This window comes from Nycticebus coucang, chromosome 20 (assembly GCF_027406575.1).
Source record: "Nycticebus coucang isolate mNycCou1 chromosome 20, mNycCou1.pri, whole genome shotgun sequence".
Lineage (NCBI taxonomy): Eukaryota > Metazoa > Chordata > Mammalia > Primates > Lorisidae > Nycticebus > Nycticebus coucang.
The window spans coordinates 22380371-22404711 of record NC_069799.1 but is presented as its reverse complement, the minus strand read 5'-3'; the positions used below and the strand labels follow the sequence as shown (position 1 = coordinate 22404711).

At 40.3% G+C, this 24341-nt stretch overlaps 1 protein-coding gene across 1 annotated transcript; it reads left to right on the top strand.

Moving 5' to 3' along the window:
- Positions 1-20051: 20051 nt before the first annotated feature.
- On the top strand, positions 20052-21132 carry LOC128572749 (ras-related protein Rap-1b). The gene has a single exon (XM_053572806.1). The coding sequence runs from the start codon at positions 20165-20167 to the stop codon at positions 20717-20719; it is 555 nt and encodes a 184-aa protein (XP_053428781.1). The 5' UTR covers positions 20052-20164; the 3' UTR covers positions 20720-21132.
- Positions 21133-24341: the final 3209 nt, after the last annotated feature.

Sequence of the window (24341 nt, the reverse complement as noted above, 5' to 3'; positions counted from 1 at the left end):
AACAAAATAAAAAAAGAAAAACAATGTACAAAGAAAATGAAGTTATTACAAGTAGATTAAAATGAACAAAAACTGCACAAAGTATGGAGCCGAAAAATTAAATAATGATTTTCAAAAATTCACTAGAAAGGGTCCAAAGCAGACTTGATGTGGTGGGTAAAACAATTCTGAAAACTTGCTAATAGTTCATTTGAAATTAAAAGGAAAGGCTTGGTGTCCATCTCTCTGTGGTCAGGGCACCAGCCACATACACCGGAGGTACTGGGTTCAAACCCAGCCTTGGCCTGCTAAAACAACATTGACAACTACAAAAAAAAAAAAATCCCAGCTGAACATTGTGGAGCGCATCTGTAGTCCCAGCTACTTATGAGACTGAGAAAGAAAATCACTTTAAGAGTTGGAGGTTGCTATGAGCTATGATGCCATGACACTCTATTGAGAGCACCATAGTGAGAATAAAAAAAAAAAGAACTTATTAAGCATGAATTCAATGAAGAAAAATGAAGAGATATTTAGAGACTTATTATCATCAAGCATGCTAAAATGTTTACCGTGGAAACTCTATAATGATAGAAGAGAGGAAAATAAGCAGGAAGATTACCTGAAGAACTATCTGATAAATTTCTAAAGTTAAGGGAGAAAATCACATAATTATTAAATAATCTCAACCTACTTTAACTAGAAACAACAAAAAGAAACCCAAATGAGAAACATATACTATCAAAAATTTAAAGTTACAAACAGGATCTTTAAATCAGCAAGAAAAATGTGACATGGCATGTTCAAGGGCACTCATACAAAATGATCAGTAGTATTTTTAGTGAACATTTTTACAGAACAAAAAGGTGTAGGATAATATATTCAAAATGATAAAAAAAATCTATCAAGCATTGACAACTCCAAAAAAAAACCAGAAAAAAACAAAATCAATTTCTAAAAAAATGTTCTATAATTATAGGCTAATAAAACAAGATGGTTATGTTGGCTCAGACCTGTAATCCTAGCACTTTGGAATGCCTGCACAGGTGGATCATATGAGCTTAAGAATTTGAGAGCAGCCCAATAAGAGTGAGACCCTGTCTGTAAAAATAAGCCAGGCACTGTGGTGGGGTTCCGGTGGTTTCTGCTACTTGGGTGGTTCAGGCAAGAGGATTGCTTGAACCTGAGTGTATGAGGTAGCTGTGAGCTATGATATTATGTTACTATAGTGATGGTGACAAAATGAGACTCTGTCTCAATTAAAAAATCAATTAATCAATAAAAATTAAAAAATAAAAAATTTCAATGATCAAAATAAAGCTTAATAATTTATACCTAGTCAGACTCCTGTAGCTCATTGGCTAGGGCCCCAAAACTTACACTTTGGATGGTGGGTTTGAACCTGGCCTGGGCCTGACAAACAACAATGACAGCTACAACAACAACAAAAAATAAATATCTGGGTGTAGTGGCAACTGTAGTCCTAGTTACTTGGGAGGCTGAGGAAAGAGAATCACTTAAGTTCAAGTGTTTGAGGTGACTCTGAGCTGGGATACCATGACATTTTACCAAGGGTAACATAGTGAGACTCTGCCTCAAAACAAAAAAAAATTATACCTAATAGGCATAGTCTAGAAATATTATAAATGTCACAGTTGTATAGCTCTTAAACATCAGAATTTTATGAATTCAGAAATTATATGAATTTCTACAGACTAAATTCTTCATATTGAAAAGTAAAATGGAGGAGGATTAAAGACGATGGCCAAGTAACAGCTTCCCTGCAACTGGGCATGGTGAGTCTGGGGAGATAAGACTCCAGGCATCTCAGGCTGGTGGGATCTGCCTATAATCATCCCTTTGAGGATACAGGGAGTCAGTGGAGGACTTCTGGACCCCAAGAGGAGGACATAAACAGTGGGAAACTGGCAAGTGGTTGCCTGTGTTTGATCGACCTAATCATGCTGGCAAACATAAGTACAAGCAGCAGCGAGACTGCAAACGAGAAAGGCCTTACCTGTGAACTGTTTTGGTGTTTTTGGACTTGGCACTCAGTTGAACTGCCTTGGGGAGAGCTTGAGCAGGAGTGCAGAGAAATTTGCGCATTGTCAGGGGCCCCAGACAGAGCCGCTGAGCTGGGGTACAGGGAGCCATTGTGAGAGAACTGCCCCAGAACCGCCCTCAGGGTCAAAGAGCAAGGATAGGGTGGGACCTAGTAATCTAGTGACTGAGAAGCCTAGGCAGGGACTCAGCTGCCTCACAGCCTTAACCCTCAGGGGCAGAGTGAGACCGTTTTGGCACACTGGAGGCTCAGGCTGTTGCCCTGGGTTGAGTGCCGTGGTGTCAAAGCTCATAGCAACCTTAAACTCCTGGGCTTGGTGCCACCCAGACCTCCATAAGATCTGCAAAATGACCCCGCCCCAACCAGGCCTCCGCATGCCCTGACCAGGAACTGCAAGAGCCGCACAACCCTGCGTCCTCCCTCCTGTGTCTTCCCAGCCTCCACACTGGCCTGCTTGTCTGGCCAGGGATACTCTTAGCTGTGTGCACTCTGGAGCCCTCCCTGCCTCTGTGTAGAGCCCTACACCTGGCCAGAGACAGCTGGAGCCTTGGGCTCTCTGTGCCAAACTCACTGGGCACCAGGCCCTCCCAGAACTGTGAGCACCACCTCCCACCCTATTGCTAGATCCGGGTGTGTCACACACCGGAGCTGCTTCCACAAACAGAACATCCCTAGCTTTAGCAGCCCCAGAGGAACTAAACATGGTCACTCCCTACAAAGATCCAGCAACAATAGAGTGATCCTCTGGGGTCTAACCTGGAAGAGACATCTCCCCAACTCTGAGGAGAGCCAGAGTCAACAGTGAAAATCAATCATGAGGTGAAATCAACAGAAAACTCTGGCAATATGAATAATCAGAGTAGATCAACTCCCCCAAGGATCAATGGGGCAGACACAACACACGATCCCATACGCAAACAAATAGCTGAGATGTCAGAAATCGAATTCAGAATCTGGATAGCAAATAAGATTGAATTAGAACTCCAGGCAGTAACCCAAAAGATATCTCAAGAATTCAACAAATTCAAAGACCAAATGACCAAACATTTTGACACATTGAGACAAAAATTTGCATCCCTCAAAGATCTGAGAAACCAGTAGAATCCCTCAGTAACAGAATGGAGCAAGCAGAAGAAAGGATTTCTGACATTGAAGACAAAGTTTTCAAATGCTCCTTAATTCTCAAAGAGTATGAGAAATGGAGGGCAAAAACAGATCACTCTCTCAGAGAGCTCTGCAATATATCGAAGAAAACCAATATTCGTCTTATAGGGGTCCCCAAAAGTGACGAAGTGGCTTCACAAGGCACAGAGTCTCTTCTCCATGAGATTATGAAGGAGAACTTTCCAGACATGCCAAGAGATTCTGAAATTCAGATAGCAGACAATTTCAGAACTCCAGCATGATTCAACCTGAATAAGACATCCCCCAGACACATCATAATCAATTTCACTAAAGTTAATATGAAGGAGAAAATTCTGAAAGCTGCCAGACGAAAGAAAACCATTACCTACAAGGGGAAGAACATTAGCATAACTGCAGATCTCTCTGCTGAAACCTTTCAAGCTAGAAGAGGATGGTCATCGACTTTCAATCTCCTAAAACAAAACAACTTTCAACCCAGGATCCTATACCCAGCTAAACTGACTTTGATTTATTACGGAAAAATTTAATACTTCAATGACATTCACGTGTTGAAGAAATTTGCCATAACTAAACCAGCTCTCCAGGATATTCTCAGAAATATTCTCCATAAAGACCACCGTAATACTCCACCACAAAAGTAAACTCACTCAGAAAATTTTGATCAAATTCCAACTTCCACAGTCACAAAAAAATGAAAAATGTCCACCAGACTCTCGAAAGGCTTATCAATATTCTCAATTAATGTGAATAGTTTAAACTGTCCTCTAGAGAGGCACAGCTTTGCTGACTGGATACAAAAACTCAAGCCAGATATCTGCTGCATACAAGAATCACATCTTACATTAAAAAACAAATATAGACTTAAGGTGAAGGGATGGTAATTTATATTCCAGGCAAATGGAAAGCAGAAAAAAGCAGGAATTGCAATCCTGTTCACAGACGCAATAGGCTTTAAACCAACCAAAATAATTAAGGATAGACACTTTATATTTGTTAAAGGTAATACTCAGTATGATGAGATCTCTATTATTAATATTTATGCACCCAACCACGACGCACATCAATTTATAAGAGAAACTCTAAGAGACATGAGCAACTAGATTTCATCCAGTTAAATAGAAGTTGGAAATATTAACACCCCTTTACAGTGCTGGATAGATCCTCCAAAAAGAAGCTAAGCAAAGAAATTTTAGATTTAAACTCAAACATTCAACAACTGGACATAACAGACATCTACAGAACATTTCATCGTAACCAAACTGAATACACATTCTTCTTATCAGACCATGAAACATACTCCAAAATCGACCATATCCTAGGCCACAAATCTAAACTCAGCAAATTTAAAAAAATAGAAATTATTTCTTGCATCTTTCAGACCATCATGGAATAAAAGTTGAACTCAATAACAACAGGAACCTGCATACCCATACAAGAGCATGGAAGCTAAACAACATTATGCTGAAGGATAGATGGGTTACAGACGAGATTAAGAAGGAAATCACCAAATTTTTGGAACAAAACAACAATCAATAGATGAACTACCAGAACCTCTGCGATACTGCAAAGGCAGTCCTAAGAGGGAAATTTATAACACTGCAGGCCTTCCTCAAGAAAACAGAAAGAGTGGAAGTTAATAACTTAATGGGACATCTCAAATAACTGGAGAAGGAAAAACACTCCAACCCCAAACCCAGCAGAAGAAAATAAATAACCAAAATCAGAGCAGAACTAAATGAAATTGAAAACAAAAGAATTATACAACAGATCGATAAATCCAAAAGTTGTTTTTTTTAAAAGATCAATAAAATAGATAAACTTTTGACCAACCTAACCAGGAAAAAAAGAGTAAAATATCTAATTTCATCAATCAGAAATGGTAATGATGAAATAACAACAGACCCGTCAGAAATTCAAAATATCCTTAATGAATACTACAAGAAACTCTACTCTCAGAAATGTGAAAATTTGAAAGAAATCGACCAATACCTGGATGTACGCCACCTACCAAGACTTAGCCAGAACGAAGTGGAAATGTTGAACAGGCCCATATCAAGTTCTGAAATAGCATCAACTATACAAAATCTTCCTAAAAAGAAAAGCCCAGGACCAGATGGCTTTACGTCAGAATTCTTCCAAACCTTTAAAAAAGAACTAGTACCTATACTACTAAACCTCTTCCAAAATATAGAAAGAAGGAATATTACCCAACACATTCTATGAAGCAAACATCACTTTGATCCCCAAAACAGGGAAAGACCCAACAAGAAAAGAAAATTATAGACCAATATCACTAATGAATATTGATGCTAAAATGCTCAATAAGATTCGAACAAACAGAATCCAACAACACATCAAAAAAATTATACACCATGGCCAAGTGGGATTTATCCAAGTGTCTCAAGGCTGGTTCAATATACGTAAATCTATAAATGTAATTCAGCACATAAACACACTAAAAAATAAGGAACATACGATTCTCTCAATTGATGCAGGAAAAGCTTTTGATAATATCCAGCATCCCTTCATGATCAGAACACATAAGAAACATGGCATAGAAGGGACATTTCTTAAACTAATAGAGGTCATCTACAGGAAACCCACAGCCAATATCGTATTGAATGGAGTTAAATTGAAATCATTTCCACTTAGATCAGGAACCACACAAGGTTGCCCCTTGTCTCCATTGCTCTTTAACATTGTCATGGAAGTTTTAGCCATTGCAATGAGGGAAGAAAAGGTGATCAAGGGTATCCACATAGGGTCAGAAGAGATCAAACTTTCACTCTTTGCAGATGATATGATCGTATATCTGGAAAACATTAGGGACTCTACTACAAAACTTTTAGAAGTGATCAAGGAATACCACAATGTCTCAGGCTACAAAATCAACACCCATAAATCTGTAGCCTTTATATATACCAACAATAACCAAGGTGAAAAAACAGTCAAAAACTCTATTCCTTTCACAGTAGTGCAAAAGAAGATGAAATATTTGCTAGTATATCTAACAAAGAATGTGAAAGATCTCTATAAAGAAAACTATGAAACTTTAAAAAATGAAATAGCTGAAGATGTTAACAGATGGAAAAATATACTATGCTCATGTCTGGGAAGAATAAACATTGTTAAAATGTCCATACTACCCCAAGCAATATATAATTTTAATGCAATTCCTATTAAAGCTCCATTGTCATAATTTAAAGATCTTGAAAAAAAAATACTTCGTTTTATATGGAATCAGAAAAAACCTCCAATAGCCAAAACATTACTCAGCAATAAAAACAAAGCAGGAGGAATCACGCTACCAGACCTGAAAGTGTACTATAAATCGATAGTGATCAAAACAGCATGGTACTGGCACAAGAGCAGAGAAGTAGATGTCTGGAACAGAATAGAGAACCAAGAGATGAATCAAGCTACTTACCGTTATTTGATCTTTTTTTTTGTTTTTGGCCGGGGCTAGGTTTGAATTCGCCACCTCTGGCATATGGGACCGGCGCCCTACTCCTTCAGCCACATGCGCCGCCCATGTTATTTGATCTTTGCCAAGCAAATTAAAACATTCAGTGGGAAAAGATTCCCTATTTCACAAATGGTGCTGGGTGAACTGCCTAGCAACCTGTAGAAGATTGAAACACTTTTCACCATTAACTAAGATAGACTCTCACTGGATAAAAGATTTAAACTTAAGACATGAAACTATAAAAATACTTGAAGTGCAGGGAAAACTCTTGAAGGAATCGTCCTGGGTGAATATTTTATGAGGAGGACTCCCCAGGCAATTGAAGCAGTATCAAAAGTACACTACTGGAACCTGATCAAACTAAAAAGCTTCTGCACAGCCAAGAACATAGTAAGTAAAGCAAGCACACAGCCCTCAGTATGAGAGAAAATATTTGCAGGTTATACCTCCGATAAAGGTCTAATAACCAGAATCCACAGAGAAATCAAACGTATTAGTAAGAAAAGAACACGTGACCCCATCCCAGGGTGCGCAAGGGACTTGAAGAGAAACTTCTCTAGAGAAGACAGACGTACAATTTACAAACACATAAAAAAAAGCTCTTCATCCTTAATCATCAGAGAAATGCAAATCAAAACTACTTTGAGATATAACCCAACTCCAGTAAGAATAGCCCACATAACAATATCCCAAAACCAAAGATGTTAGGCATGGATGTGAAGAAAAGGGCACACTTCTAAACTACTGGTGGGAATGCACATTAATATGTTCCTTCTGGAAGGATGTTTGGAGAATACTTAGAGACCTAAAAATAGACCTGCTGTTCAATCTTATAATTCCTTTACTAGGTTTATACCCAGAAGATCAAAAGTCACAATATAACAAAGACATCTGTACCAGAATGTTTATTGCAGCCCAATTCATACTTGCTAAGTCATGGAAGAAGCCCAAGTGTCCATCAACCCACGAATGGACTAGCAAATTGTGGTACATGTATACCATGGAATATTTTGTAGCCTTAAAGAAAGATGGAGACTTTACCTCTTTCATGTTTATATGGATGGAGCTCAAACATATTCTTCTTAGCAAAGTATCTCAGGAATGGAAGAAAAAGTATCCAATGTACTTGGCTCTACTATGAAGCTAAATTATGGCTTTCACATGAAGGGTATAACCCAACTATAGCACAGGACTATGGGAAAAGAGCCAAGGAAGGGAAAGGGAGGGGGGTGGTTATGGTGGAGGGAGGATAATAGGTGGGGCCTCCTCCATGGTGCATCTTAGAATGGGTACAGGCAAAACTTACTAAAGGCAGAATACAAATGCCTACACACAGTAACTAAGAAAATGCCATGAAGGCTACGTTGAACAGTTCGATGAGAATATTTCAGATTGTATATAAAACCCGCATATTGTACCCCTTGATTGCACTAATGTACACAGCTATGATTTAACAATAAATATAAATATATTTAAAAAAAGAAGACATAAGACAAGTAAAATACTAGCCACACAGTGATGTGAATGTATAGAATTACATACACTGCTATAGTTAATGAAATTATATGTATACATATATATTCTGTGACATCATAATGATGGTGAACAAAAATAGTTTTAATTCTGCAATAGATTTGAAAAGATTAAATCTTTTTATTTATTTATTCATTTTTTTAATTTTTTTGTTTAGACAGTGTCTCACTGTATCACCCTCGGGTAGAGTGCCATGACATCACATGGCTCACAGCAACCTCTAACACTTGGGCTTACGTGATTCTCTTACCTCAGCTTCCCAAGCAGCGAAAAGATTAAATCTTAAACAAACATAAATTTGTGTTGATGAAAACACAATAGAAAAAGAAATAGTACATAACATTAACAGAATGCAATTGAGGATGTAAAAACACAGGGAGTTTGTATGCAATTAATGATTTTACCTGTTTTAAATTGTTTGTTATAACATTCAGAAGTTTTATGTAACATTTATGTTAACCAGTAAGAAAATAACTTTAATACTTACACATCACAATGTTTGGGGAGATTTAAAGTTAAAAGGAAGAATAATCTAAAAAGCATAGTAGATACACAAAAAGAAATAAGAAAGGAATCAAAATATATCACTGGGAAAATTAAAAAAACACAGAGAAAAACAGTAAAATAAAACAAGAACAAAATAGCTGCAAGATCTATGGAAAGCACATATAGTGAGAATAAGATAGAGTCTGTCAGGCTATGGCAGACACAACACAGCTGGTCTGGTCAGATTAGGACCTGCCTGACCTTCACCCACTTTCTCCCATTACTGTTTTGTAAATTTTGTTCCGACCCTAAAGACGCATCTTCAGTAGTTTAGGTGGGTTGACCCAGAAGATTAATTTTGAATTGAAATGTTGTTTATTGTTTGAGTCATTAGTTCTGCTGATGGTCTTCACTGTGAAATTAAATTTATAAAACTGCAATTTTGAAAATGAAAGAACAGAATAGCCTTGGAGAGGCTACTCTCACTGTTCTCCAGAATCCCAGGCTTCTGACAAATAATGTTTGATGGGCCTATCCCCATCTCTGCATTTTGGCTGACAGTGGCAGGACATTGGGACCTCTTCATCCAGTAACATTTTTGGTGTCCAAGAAGAAACCCTAGGCTACTCCAGTAAATGCTGCTGGGGAAGCCTAGCAGTTGCCTGAACAGGCATGCCCAGGGAAGAGTCCTTAAATGCTCCTAGCAGTGCTGTTCTCCAGAGAATTTTGGGTCTCTGTCCTCACACACATCATCACTAATCAAGAAGGTCCACCTTCTTAATCCAGTTTTATGCTGAGAAATTCTGTTCTCATCAGTTCTGATTTTGTTCTCAAATTTGATTTTCTCTATCTGGTATTTATTATGGGAGCCTACACCTCAATACCAAATGACAGACCTGACTGATCTCAGTATGGGTACCTAATTGCAAGTAAAAAAAACAATAAAAGTTTACTGTAACACCACCTAGCCGATTTATTATCTTTGGTCTTTGACTAGGGCCTCGAATTATTATAATGATGTTGATGTTATATGATTTACAATAAAAGTTTGTTTTTTTCTTGGTAAAATTTGAGTTTAAAACAGTAATTGAAAGTATACATATATAAAATTTGTAGGCTATAAAATAGCTAACAAAAAAGGAACTTTAAATGATAATGAAAACCTAAATAAATTGCTAAGGTAAATAAATTATGGAATTAAATAATCATCTGAATAAAAATGTATGTATAAAAGCTGGCAAATAAAAATTCTGCTTCTTGGGTGGGGCCTTGGTTTGTGTCAAATCTTTTGGGGGCAAGACATGATTGCGAGAGGGACTTTGCCTAACAAATGCAATCAGTGTAACCTGGTTTATTGTACCTTCAATGAATCCCCAACAATAAAAAAAAATCTGCTTTTCTCTATATGTCAGTTTATGTCTCTGTACCTGTTTTATTTCACAATCAAAATGTGAAAAAGAACTCTAATTAATTGACTTTAAAAAAATTAAATGCTTAGATCAAGTATTTTCTCAGAAAAGCAGAAAATAAGTTAAATACCTTTTTGTTCAGATGACTCTGGTACCCTTTGATAAATAAAATATTTTCAAACATATTAAAATTGAACTGTTTAAGAATTATAGAACTGTGACCTCTTTAATATTTCTAAATTCTTGTGGATTTGACTGTGAACTTATGTTCTTAATTTTAAGCCTCTAAATTCTGAGCTCAGATAAGTTGGTGGCTGTTGTGAGGCATAAGGACATGTTCTCGTTGCCTCATACAGCAGCTATAAAACTTTACAATCACTTAAAACCTTAAAGTGATGTTACATTTCATAAAATTCCCGAATCATGGGTAAAATATAATACTGCAGCTGCTAAAATTGTTTGCAAAACTGAGACTTTGTCAAAAATGAGATGTTTGCAGCTCATAGTCTATACTTCAGTGAGTAGAGAGCTAGCCACATACACTGACTGGCGGATTTGAGACCAGCCCAGGTCCTGCTAAACAACAATGACAACAACACAATCCCATAGGATAGTGAATATGGCACCAGCCACATACACTGAGGGTGGTGGGTTTGAACACGGCATGGGTCAGCTAACCAACTTCAACAAAAAAAATACATGGGCATTGTGCCAGGCACCTGTACTCCAAGCTACTTGGGAGGCTGAGGCAAAAGAATTACCTAAGCCCAAGAGTTTGAGGTTGCTGTGCCAGCACAACACTCTACTGAGGGAAACATAGAGAGACTGTTCCACACAAACAAAATAATAATAATAATAATAATATTTTTGCCTTTTAAATCTTCTAATGATCAGTTTAGCAAAGTAAATAATTAACTTTAAAGTAAACTCTAATTCTGTTTTGGGAAAAGTGGTTTTCTGGGAGTAGGAAACATTAAAGAGAAAGAAAAATGACATTGTATAAGAAAGAATCCTACGTGATAAATTATGTCCTGAGAAAGAATGACTAGATATCTAAAAAAGTGAAAGACAGGACAAAACAGAGTTTTAAAATGTTTGTAAATTTTGTCAACAGGTTAAATAGAACTCACAAAAAGAAATTTGTAATGAAATTTATCCACAATCCAGTTGAATATATATTGCCTTTTGACTTGTGATCTAGTTTGAAAAAATGTTTTAAGCCTTTGATATTGGACAAAACTTTCATAATCAAAACTCTAAATTCAGTCTTTTTGAAATATTAAGACCACTAAGGGTCTGACAAAGACCTATTAGGCTTATTCGGTGTGTTAAAAATTTGTAAGAAGTACTGTCAGATATGAAATTGTGCTAATTTTCCATGAATTAAGTTTGTATATATACATATATTCTATTATTATGAAATATTAGTCTGTTTTAGTGTATGTAATACATAATAATGTTTTGAGTTATCTCAAACAGTTTTTTGTAGTTTTGGTGCCCATAGCACAATGGTTATGGCACAAGCCACATACACTGAGGGTGGCAGGTTCGAACCTGGACCAGGACAGCTAAATAACAATGACAACTGCAACAAAAAATATCCAGGCATTGTGGCGGGCACCTGTAGTCCCAGCAACTTGGCAGGCTGAGGCAAAAGTATTGCTTAAGCCCAAGAGTTTGAGTTTACTGTGAGCTGTGCCACCATGGCACTCTACCAAGGGCAACAGAATCAGACTCTGTCTCAAAAAACAAAAATGGTTTTTTGAAACTGACTGAGTCCAAAGTTTATCCTTCAAAAAAAGTAATAAAAAAAGTTAACAGGTTTTGTTAAATACAAATTTCTAATGACTTAAAAGATCATATACCATGAAACTAAAAACCACTTTCAGGACTTTAATTAAAAAAATAAAACACAGCTCAGAGCCTGTAGCTAAAGCGGCTAGGGCACCAGACACATATACCAGAGCTGGTGGGTTCGAATCAAGCCTGGGCCCACCAAACAACAATGACAATTAAAACCAAAAAATAGCTGGGCATTGTGGTGAGCACCTCTAGTCTCAGCTACTTGGGAGGCTGAGGCAAGAGAACCACTTAAGCCCAAGAGTTTGATATTGCTGTGAGCTGTGACTGCACAACACTCTACCCAGGGTGAAAGCTTGAGAAAAAACAAACAACCAAAAAATTAAAACAGAACAGAAATCAACTCCACAGAACTAAACTAATTTTTATGACTTTTTGTTTAAAACATTGCTAATTCTTTCTGTGCTCTTTTCCAGAAGTCAAAAAATGCTTTTCCATATTTTGAATTATTTATAACTTTTTAAATGTACATACTTATAGACAAAATTAAAAACTTTTATTGTTATTTCTCCTTTATTTCTCTGGAATTTAACAATCATTTGTAAATATTCTTAATTTCTGACAATATAGTTATTCGCATCAGTTAATAAGAATGTTTTTGTTCTCATTTTATTATGTATATAAAATACAATAAAAAATACTGGTCATTTTATCAAAGCTTTAAATAGAATAAAACTTTCAGAGGTGTCTAGACTATGTTAAAAAATTAGAGGGGGATCATGGGAAGATGGCGGACTGAAGCCAGCTTTCCACAGAGGCTCCCATCCTGAAGGAGAGTTAGAGGACAAAAATTTAGCAAGTAACCTGATGGATTCGAGCAACACCAAGCGAGAAAGTTGAAGAGCGCACATCAACCCCGCTGAGGAGAGCTGCAACCACAAGGAAGCCAACAAAATGTACAAAACCCATCACCAAGGGGATGGGAGTCACCCCTCCCCCACCTGATCAACTTAAGGGCCCCACAAACAAAAGGGCAGAAATCAAAGGCCATCCCACTACACTTCATGGGAGAGACCTACTACAAACTGGACCTACCTCCCTTACTAGGATGCCTAGGCGTTCTCCTGCCAGGCATAAAACTGTATAAATCTGTAAATATCATTTGCCGGCAACTCTGAGCACCCAGCACTTCCCTCCACTCTCTCTGAGGTCTGAAAGCCTGTCCCCCAGGAGTTCGGATTCTTGGGTGACTCCTAAAGGGGAGAGGACAGTCCCCGAGCTGCGGCTGGTCAGTGCTGATTTTGGGGCATGGGAGAGAGGTCAGGACAGTCAGCGGAGGGAGACCCTCACCAGGGTGGCGCTTCCCCAAGGTGAGGTGCAGCAGCCCTCCTTGGGCAACAATGCAACCAGGCATATAACTGAGTCAAACTCGCTACCAGCTCCTCTGAGCTCCCAGCTGCTCTGAGATCTAGGCGCACCCCCTGCCCCCACTCTGTGGTCCGGAGACCTGAATGCCTGCTGTGTGGCCGGACAGGGAACTAGGGGTAGCCGAGTCTTTTCGCTGCCCTGCGGTTCTGGGCTCCAGCTGCTCCCTCCACCCCGCCCCCACACTGAAGCCTGAAGGCTTGAGATGTGACAGTACAACTGGGCGAGAGCCTGGAAGAAACTGAATTTGCTCGAGGCCAACTGGGCTCCCTGCAGCTCTGAACCCTTGCTGGCTCTGGGATCCCGGCACGCGCCCCGCCCTCTCTCTGTGGTCCGGAGACCTGAGCGCCTGTGCGGTTCTGGGCTCCAGCTGCTCCCTCCACCCCGCTCCCACTCTGAAGCCTGAAGCCTTGAGCTGCAGCGGTACAACAGGGCGAAAGACTGGGAGAAGCTGAATTTGCTTGCTGCCGACTGGGCTCCCAGCAGCTCTGAGCTCTTGCTGGCTCTGGGCTCCCGGCGCTCGCCCTGCCCTCACTCCGTGGTCCAGAGACCTGAGTGCCTGTGTGGTTCTGGGCTCCAGCTGCTCCCTCCACGCTGCCCCCACTCTGAAGCCTGAAGGCTTGAGCTGCAGTGGTACAACTCGGCGAGAGACTGGGAGAAACTGAATTTGCTTGCTGCCAACTGGGCTCCCTGCAGCTCTGAGCCCTTGCTGGCTCTGGGCTCCCAGCGCTTGCCCCGCCCTCGCTCTGTGGTCCAGAGACCTGAGCACCTGCCATGTGGCCAGGCAGGGAACTAGGTGGAGCTGAGTCTGTTTGCTGCCTGGCAGTTCTGGGTTCCAGCCAATCCCTCCACCCCACCCCCACTCTGAAGCCTGAAGGCTTGAGCTGCAGCAGTACAACCAGATGAGAGTATGAGAGGAACCGAATTTGCTCGCTGCCAACTGGGCACCCTGCGGCAATGAGCCCCTGCTGGCTCTGGGCTCCTGGCCCTCTCCCCGCCCTCCCTCTGTGCTCTGGAGACCTGAGCACCTGCCATGTGGCCAGGCAGGGAACTGGGTGGAGCTGAGTCTGTTCGCTGCCTGGCGGTTCTGGGCTCCAGCCACTCCCCCCACCCCGCCACTCTGAAGCCTGGAGGCTTGGGCTGCGGCAGTGCAGTGGAGCTAAAGATTGGGAGGAAAGGAGTGAGCTTGCTGCCCCTGGGTCTGAGCTCCCAGCACCCCACCACACCCACACTCTTGGATCTGGAGGACTGTCCCCCGGGAGTCCAGATTCTTAAGGGATTTGTTGGGGCATGGTCAACTGCGGCAGCTCAGACCTGACTCTGGGACACAGGAGTGAGGCTGGGGGAGACCCACATCAGAGTGGCAGTTCCCTAAGGTGGCTGAAGCCATACCCCCTGCTTCCCTGGGCAAAAAGAGGAGGCCACACCTGAGTATAGGATTTGCCTGAGGTGACTCACAGACCACGGAAACATCCAGGGTAGGGCTGACTCAGAGAACTGAGACTTCAACCCAGAGTAAGTGCTTCACTGAGGTCAAAAAGAAGCCAGCTGACAATAAGTCAGAAACACTCAGCCCCACCACACCAGACAGGGCCCCAGTCTCTCACGCTACAACACTGAATGGGCCCTCAACAAAACCCTAGGGAAAAAATCAAAGGTAGTAAAACAACCATCGGGCGGAATCAGTGGAAAAACTCCGGTAACATGAATAACCAGAATAGATCAACCCCCCCAAAGGAAAGAAATGGCAGATGTAATTGAAGATCCCATTCATAAATAACTGGCAGACATGTCAGAAATCGGATTCAGAATTTGGATTGCATACAAGATTGATAAAATGGAATTAGGAATCTGAGGAGAAATTCAAAAGTTTTCTCAGGAATTTAACGAATTTAAAGACAAAACCACCAAAGACTTAGACACACTGAAGCAAGAATTTGCAGCCCTCAAAGATATGAAAAATACAGTAGAATCCCTCAGCAACAGAATGGACCAAGCAAAAGAAAGGATTTCTGACATCAAAGATAAAACCTTTGAACGCTCCCAAACTCTGAAAGAGAAAGAGAAATGGAGAGCAAAAACGGATCTTTCTCTTAGAGCGCTCTGGGATAATTCGAAGAAGGCAAATATACGAATGATAGGAGTTCTGGAAAACAAAGAAGTGGCCTCGAAGGGCAGTGAGGCCCTTCTGCATGAAATTATGAAGGAGAATTTTCCAGACATGCCTAGAGATTCTGAAATTCAGATAGCAGACAGTTTCAGAACCCCAGCACTATTCAACCCCAATAAGTCATCCCCCAGTGCCGCACCCTCGGCACCATGCCGCAGTGAGGTGGCGCTGTCCGCGTTGTAAAACGACGGAAAGGAGGTCTGTGCTCCCCGGAGCGAAGCCCCCAGCACCCCCAGTGTGCACAGCAACAGAAATGTTGCCTAGCATGCTGTTTTTGTCGCAAAAACTCAAAGGGTATGGCTTTTTCGTTAAGAAAGACTTTCATGTTGTGCTGAATGTCTGTTTGTCCTGATGAAGTAATCAATAAGGAACACAATGGTTTACTGATCCAGATATAGCACAGAAAGTATGACTGTGCCAGACCCAATGGCTCCAAGAAAACCTGCACAACAGAAATTTCCTACCATAAATGTCAGTGGACTGATACAATACAGACTCAGAAAACGAGATGTTTCAACACAACATGCACCATTACCACCTGCAATAAAACTTTACTTAGAAAAACATCTTACTTCACTAATTTTCATATGTAATACAAATCAATAGAGTAGTTTAGTGTTTAACAAACAATTAATTATGAATCAAAGTATAGTTACTAATAGAAGTAAAAATATATATATAAAAAAATATATAGAAGTAGTCAAGCATTATACATAAAAGAATATGTCCAACTGTTTTAAACAAGATTATAAGAAACTAAAAAGAGTTGCAGAACTGAGAGGAGTTGTAAGCCTTGACATTCCTAAGATGAAAAGAGTAACCAGGTGTTACTGATAAACCATCCTCCAAAGCAAAAACCTTGAAAACATGTAATGCATGATAAACCGCATATGTAGACACAAAGATAATTTACAAGCATAAGGAAAATAAAGATTACATTGTTTGAACCTTGGAAAGAAAATGTATAAATACTAACCTCTAAACTCAGTAAAATGCAGCTGCATACTCCACCAAGTGCTGTGTGCCAGACTGTCATTCCTGCGTCGACCTTTCAACCTTCCTCGCTCCTTCTCCCTGCTTTCCCTCGGACTGAAACCCACCGACATGGCGGTCCGCGGCAGGTGGCGCCTCGAACAGCGACCTGAAGGACAGGTAATCTTCTCTCTTTTTCTTTCTTTTTCAAGGTTGAGGGCGACTCTCACCAGGGAGCTGCAGTCCCGCCGGTAAAGGCTGACCGGTTAAGTGTGAGCAATCAACAGGTACCATGGGTCACGCATTAATTAAGGAAGAACGTATGTTAAGTGTCATGCTACAGCGTTTGTTGGTTAAAAATGGGTTCCATGTGTCCCTCAAAAGGTTGGAGGAGCTTATGCATTTTATAAAATTGGTTAGTCCTTGGTTCGTGGAGGAGGGCTCGCTATCTCTATCTGATTGGAAAAGAGTAGGACGAGAAATGCGAGCTTATGTCCGGGCGCATGGGGAGCATACTTTGCCCCCTCAAGCCTTTCCCTTATGGTTGCAAATTAGGAAACTTTTAACTGACAATACATTTTTGGAGGCGTTTATAAGGGAAACAGCTTCAGAGGCTGGAAGCCCTGAGGCTAAAGCAGCACCCATTCATGATGAAGTACCTCCAGAGGCTCTTACGGAGCCTGAGCTGGCGCCACGTACTGAGGGAATAGTTCCCTCCGCGCCGACTCTGAAAGATCCATTGCCGCCACCGCCACAAAATGATGATTTGTCTGGTAATGAGTGGGATTTGGTGGATGAGATGGCAAAGGAGGATGCAGAAGGTGATTTTTTTGATCATCACCGGAATCCCCCGGCAGCATTTGTTAACATAGCAAGGACCAGACCAGCCCCGTGGGCTCCTCGTCCACGCGCACCGTGGCCCCCGCTGCCCCCTCCGGGTTTTCAGGCTGCGATACGCGAAGCCCGTCAGCAGGGTGATTTTACTTTCACTTTTCCAGTGAAATTGCCCGACGATGAAAATGCAACACCGGTCTGGGAACCTCTGCCCTTAAAAACACTAAAAGAATTGCAGCAGGCAATTCGTACTTCGGGAGCCTCTGCCCCCTATACTCTTCAAGTTGTAGAAATAATAGGCAGCCTGTGGCTCACTCCTTATGATTGGCAACAAACGGCCAAAGCCACACTCTCTCCGGGAGAATATGTTTTATGGAGAACAGAATATGAGGATAGATCAAGAGAAACTATTAAACAGTATCAGGGAAAGAGGGGATTACAGCCCACCATATCAATGTTGTTGGGAACGGATGATTTTGCTTCTACTGAAGCTCAGACCACTATCCCACGCCAATTTCTAGAATTAATTACACAAAATGCTGTTGCTGCATGGCGTAAGCTCCCTCCTCCGGGAACCAAAAGTACTACCTTAGCAGGTATAAAGCAGGGCGTGGAAGAAGCATACCCTGAATTTATTTCTCGGCTGGAAGAAGCCATTAATAGAATGCTCCCACCATCTGAGGGAACAACATTATTGCTTAAGCAATTAGCTTGGGAAAATGCCAACACGCTGTGTCAAGATCTAATACGCCCTGTCAGAAAGACAGGTACATTACAAGATTATGTTAAAGCATGTATAGATGCCTCACCAGCAATTGTCCAAGGTATGGCATTTGCTGCAGCAATGCAGGGTCAGAAATTCAGCGCCTATGTAAAAAACTCCTTTAATAAAGGAGGAAAGGGACAACAAAACCCTAGCAATACTTGTTATAGTTGTGACCCGCCACATGCAATACCTACTTGCTACAATTGTGGAAAACCTGGACACATTCAAAAGGACTGTAAACGGTCCAACACCAATAAGCCAAGGGGGGATCCCCCAGGCTTATGCCCTCGCTGTAAGAAGGGCAGACACTGGAAAAATGAATGTAAATCTAAATTTCATAAGGATGGAACCCCCTTGTCCGACAAGGGCAATGCTGCTGCTGGAGAGCGTAACATACAGAGATCAAAAAACTAGATAAGGGGCATTCTCCCAGCCCAGGCCCCAAGGGAGAACAGGCTGTAGCTTGTAACACACAGCCCTTATCTACATTAAATCCTCAAGCCCCTGAATTTACTATTCATGACCTTCCACGAGGAACTCCTGGCAGTGCAGGTTTAGATCTTGCTAGTGAGAAAGATGTAATTCTATCTAAATGGGACGGTGTGACATTAATCCCTACTGCCGTCAAAGGACAGTTGTTGCCAGGAACTGTTGGTCTTATAATAGGAAGGAGTTCTAATTATACTAAACATTTTGAAGTTATTCCAGGAGTAATTGATTCAGATACCCAAAACACAATTAAAGTTATGGTCAAAGCTTTAGTAGAAACTACTCAAATACACAAAGGACAAAGAATTGCACAACTATTGTTACTACCATATGTGCCACTCCCTGCCTCTCACTTAAAAACAACTAGGGGACAGGGCCAGTTCGGATCTACTGATCAAGAATGTGTGGCTCTCATTCATGATTTGTATGATCGACCATTCCTAAAAATAAAAATAGAAGGAAAAGTATTTAAAGGACTGATGGACACAGGAGCTGACAGAACCTGTATTGCAGCTTCTGACTGGCCCCAGGCTTGGCCAGTTCAGAAAACCGGTTCTTCCTTAGTTGGCCTCGGTTCAGTCACTGGAGTTATGCAAAGTACAGCTTATCTTGCTTGGGAATATGAAGGAAAAACAGGCTTTATGCAGCCATATGTACTACCTTCTCTGCCATATACATTATTGGGGAGAGACCTCTTACATGTTATGGATATGAAACTAGTTACTGCTGATCAGTTAAATGACCAGCATTTTTCATAGGGGCCACTGCAGAAAATTATGCCTGTAAAATAAGATGGTTAACGGACATACCTGTATGGGTTAGTCAGTGGCCCCTAACAATAGAAAAACTACAGGCATTACAAATTTTAGTACAAGAACAATTGGATAAAGGGCACCTAGAAGAATCCACTAGCCCGTGGAACACTCCTGTGTTTGTTATAAAGAAAAAGTCTGGTAAATGGAGGCTTTTACAAGATCTAAGGGCAGTAAACGCCATTATGGAAGACATGGGAGCCTTACAACCTGGTCTCCCGTCCCCTGTAGCTGTACCTGAAGGATGGTCAATTATAATTATTGATTTACAGGATTGCTTTTTTACTATTAACCTACATCCTGAAGACTGCCCTCGTTTTGCTTTTAGTGTCCCTTCACTAAATTTACGAGAACCTTTCAAAAGGTATCAATGGAAAATTTTACCTCAAGGTATGAAAAACAGTCCTACATTGTGTCAAAAGTTTGTGGCTGCAGCTTTAACAGCACTGCGAGCACAATTTCCAGATGCTTATATCATTCATTATATGGATGATATTTTGCTAGCTCACCAACATCAAGCACAAGTACAACTTATGCTGGAAAAGGCCATAGAGCAATTAACTAAGTTTGGCCTAATTATTGCTCCAGAAAAAATTCAAAAAGATAAACCTCTTAGCTATTTAGGTCAATGGATTCATTCAGATTATATCACCCCACAGAAAGTACAGATAGGCGAGAGCGAGGCCGAACGCCTGACGTCAAGGCGACACCGCCAAACCTCACCCAGAGTCAGGCGTGTAAAGCAGCCGGAGCGGCGGCAGCGGTAGCGACAGGATAGCCGTGGCGCCGGTACTAAGTATTGACAAATTTGCATCATGCGTGAGTATAAGCTAGTCGTTCTTGGCTCAGGAGGTGTTGGAAAGTCTGCTCTGACTGTACAATTTGTTCAAGGGATTTTTGTTGAAAAATATGATCCTACGATAGAAGATTCTTATAGAAAGCAAGTTGAAGTAGATGCACAGCAGTGTATGCTTGAGATCTTGGATACTGCAGGAACGGAACAATTTACAGCAATGAGGGATTTGTACATGAAGAATGGACAAGGCTTTGCATTAGTTTATTCAATCACAGCACAGTCCACATTTAATGACTTACAAGACCTGAGAGAACAGATTCTTCGAGTTAAAGACACTGATGATGTTCCAATGATTCTGGTCGGTAATAAGTGTGACTTGGAAGATGAAAGAGTTGTAGGAAAGGAACAAGGTCAAAATCTAGCAAGACAGTGGAACAACTGTGCATTCTTAGAGTCTTCTGCGAAATCAAAAATAAATGTTAATGAGATCTTTTATGACCTAGTGCGGCAAATTAACAGAAAAACTCCAGTGCCTGGGAAGCCTCGCAAAAAGTCATCATGTCAGCTGCTTTAATATACTAAATGCATTGTAGCTCTGAGCCAGGTCTGAAGAACTGTTGCCCAATTCAACAGTGCCAGCATTCCAACTTTGTTAAACCTACCAACATCTTAAATGGACTTTCCTGTGGTGGTACCCTTTAAGAGGCAGATGAAAGCTACTATATCAGTTTGCACATTCTAATCACTTTCCAGTATCACAAGAGATTTTTACTTATATAATAGTCCTTGAGTATGCAGCTGGTAAAACCAGACGCTACACCCAGTATTACTGCTAAGAGACATTCTTCATCCACCAATGTTGTACATGTATGAAAATGGTGTACTGTATACTTTAACATGCCCCATACTTTGTATTGGAGAGTACAATAATGTAAATCCTGAAAGCACCACTATTTTAGCATAATAAAAGAAAGTCCAAAGAGCTCCTAAAAAAAAAAAAAAAAAAGAAAGTACAGATAAGAAGAGATAAACTACAAACACTTAATGATTATCAAAAACTTTTAGGAGACATAAATTGGGTTCGACCTTATTTAAAGATTACTACAGGAACTCTTAGCCCATTGTTTGCAATTTTACAGGGGGACCTAAATCCACGATCCCCAAGACAATTAACTAAAGAGGCTTTACAGGCCATAGAAGTTGTTGAACAAGCCCTTAGTCAAGCTAAAATTAAACAGGTGAATTATCAAAACCCATGGTCTTTACTCATTTTTTCTACTGAATATACTCCTACAGCCTGCTTGTGGCAGGAAGGCATTTTAGAATGGATTCATTTACCACATGTTCAGGCTAAAATTATTGCAGACTATCCGTTTTTAATTTCATTACTTATAGACAAAGGAAGAAAGAGATCACGAGAATTATTTGGTAAAGAACCTCATGTTATCATAACTGCTTATAATAAAACTCAAATAGAACAGTTATTTCAAAATAATGAAGATTGGGTCTTAGCCTTACAAGGCTACACAGGTCAAATTTTATATCATTATCCAAAACATCCTTTGATTGAGTTTGCAAAGACAGTTTCACTTGTGTTTCCTCTTATGTGTTCCAGACAGCCTCTGTCTGAAGTAATCACTTTGTTCACAGATGGCTCTTCAACAGGAAAAGCTGTAGTTTTTAGTCCGGGTCTGCCGCCTCTCATAAAGGAAGTAGCACAGACTTCTGCTCAACAAACGGAACTATGGGCTTTAATCACTGCTTTTGAAAACTTTACACAAAAGTTTAATTTATATACAGATTCTAAATATGTTGCTTCCCTTTTTCCAGCCCTTGAAACTTCTCTTTTAACAGGGACTTCAACTATTTTACCTTTATTAAAAAGGCTACAAACTTTAGTTCAACAAAGAAATAACCAGTTTTATATTGGTCACATAAGAGGACACACAAATATACCTGGGCCTTTGGCCCAAGGAAATGCCACTGCAGACCTCTTAACACGAACCATAGTGGCATCAGTTACTGAAGCTGAAGATAGTCATGCTTTACATCATCAAAATGCTAACGCATTACAAAAAATGTTTCATATTACCAGGGAACAAGCAAGACAAATAGTCTTGCTGTGTAAAGCATGCCCCCTTACTCATCACCCTTTAAAATTTGGAGTTAATCCTCGGGGCCTTCGCCCCAATGTTTTATGGCAAATGGATGTCACACATGTGCCAAGTTTTGGAAAATTAACATATGTACATGTGACTGTGGATACTTTTTCACATTATATTTGTGCCTCTGCAAGAAATGGCGAGGCTTACAAGGATGTTGTTCAACACCTGTTTAACTGTTTTCAGCAGTTAGGTATACCCCTTCAACTGAAAACTGATAATGCTCCTGCCTATACTTCTCGAGCATTTGCCAACTTTTGTGTTCAATGGAAAATTACTCATTCCACGGGGATCCCTTATAATCCCCAGGGACAAGCTATTGTAGAAAGAACTAATCAAATATTAAAACTACAAATTGAACGCCTACAAAAGGCTCATACATATTTCTCTCCTCATCATATCTTATCACATGCTTTATTTGTTTTGAACCATTTGAATGTAAATTCTGACAATCAAACACCAGCTTTAATTCATTGGCAACCAAAATCAGCCACTATATGTCCAAAAGTAATGTGGAAAGATTTATTATCAGGACAATGGAAAGGCCCCGATGTTTTGATAACCTCGGGACGAGGGTATGCTTGTGTGTTTCCCCAGGATGCCGAATCCCCCATCTGGATTCCAGATCGACTCATCAAACCATCTCCCCCGGAAAATTCGGCACAAAAGGAGACGTCTGCGGCGGATGCGAAACCTGGCGCAACAGATGAACAAAGTGAAAGTCCAGCCGCCGGGAGTGTCCAAGATCCCGTGGACACAAGTTAGAGCTTTGGTTAAACAGGCTAAACAACTGTTGTTAACACAGAATAACCCTTTAACTCCTGTAATGTATTTTACAGCCTTCTTATCTTTAATATCCGCTCCTGTAGCGGAGGGTGCCGCCTATTGGGCATACATTCCCAATCCACCGCTATTACACCCGGTGGGATGGTTGGATCAAGATCCTATAAAAGTCTTAACTAATGACACCCTCCGGTTAGGAGGATTATGGGACTCAGAGTCCAGAGGGCATGCCTCAACTTTAGTTAATTTTACTGGAAGAGCAGACTCTGCACCCATCTGCTTTACGTTGAGAGGTAAAGCCCCTCCATATTGTTTACCAACTAGCTATAGAGTATTCTTAACTGATGCCCCAGATCCCAATGATGCAGAAAAACGTTATATTTGGGAATATGAATTACAAACTATAGGAACTCCTACTTATGATGAAACTTTTCAACAAGTGAGCTGGCTACCCATTCCCAATTGTAATGAGAAATATAGAGATATAAATCAATTCTGGGAATCATCATTAACAAAAACTCCTACTTGGCTGTCTTGTGGTTTTCCAAATGCAGCTAGTAAACATTTTCCTATTAACTCAAAAATGATAATTTGGGATTATTCTGCTACTTCTTGTTGTTTTCATTATAAAAAATACTTATTAGATAATCCAGAAAAATATCACCAATATAAATGGCCAGCTGATACCTCTCAACCAATCAGACGATGGTTCTCACCCGGCTTAGTTGAACCCATATGGGTTGCACAAAGTCAAAATAAAACCCAGATACATTATGATTTATTTCGACTGATTGCTGCCTCTAATATGATATTAGAAAAGAAACCTGGTATGAATAAACCCGCAGCAATATCAGTAAGAGTTTGTGTGGGATATCCGTACGCATTGTTGTTAGCTCCCAATACCCATCTCACTATCACTCAATTAAGAAATTCTTATCAAATAACTTGTACTGCATGTAAAGTAACAAATTGTATTACGTCTACTGACTTGTTTACAGAAAAATTATTTAATACTGTATTAATTGTGAAAAGACCATCTTATGTAATGTTACCAGTAGACTTACAAAATGACCCGTGGTATGATAACTCAGCATTACAAGTATTACAAACACTTAATGAATTAATCAGACCTAAAAGATTTGTAGCAGCATTAATTTTAGGCATTTTAGCTTTAATTTCTATAGTTACTACTTTTGCTGTAGCCACTACAGCTTTAGTACAACAAGTACATACAGCACACTTTGTCAACAC

Excerpts from the sequence above, each read along its gene's own strand:
- LOC128572749 (XM_053572806.1), top strand. The coding sequence starts at position 20,165 with ATGCGTGAGTATAAGCTAGTCGTTCTTGGCTCAGGAGGTGTTGGAAAG.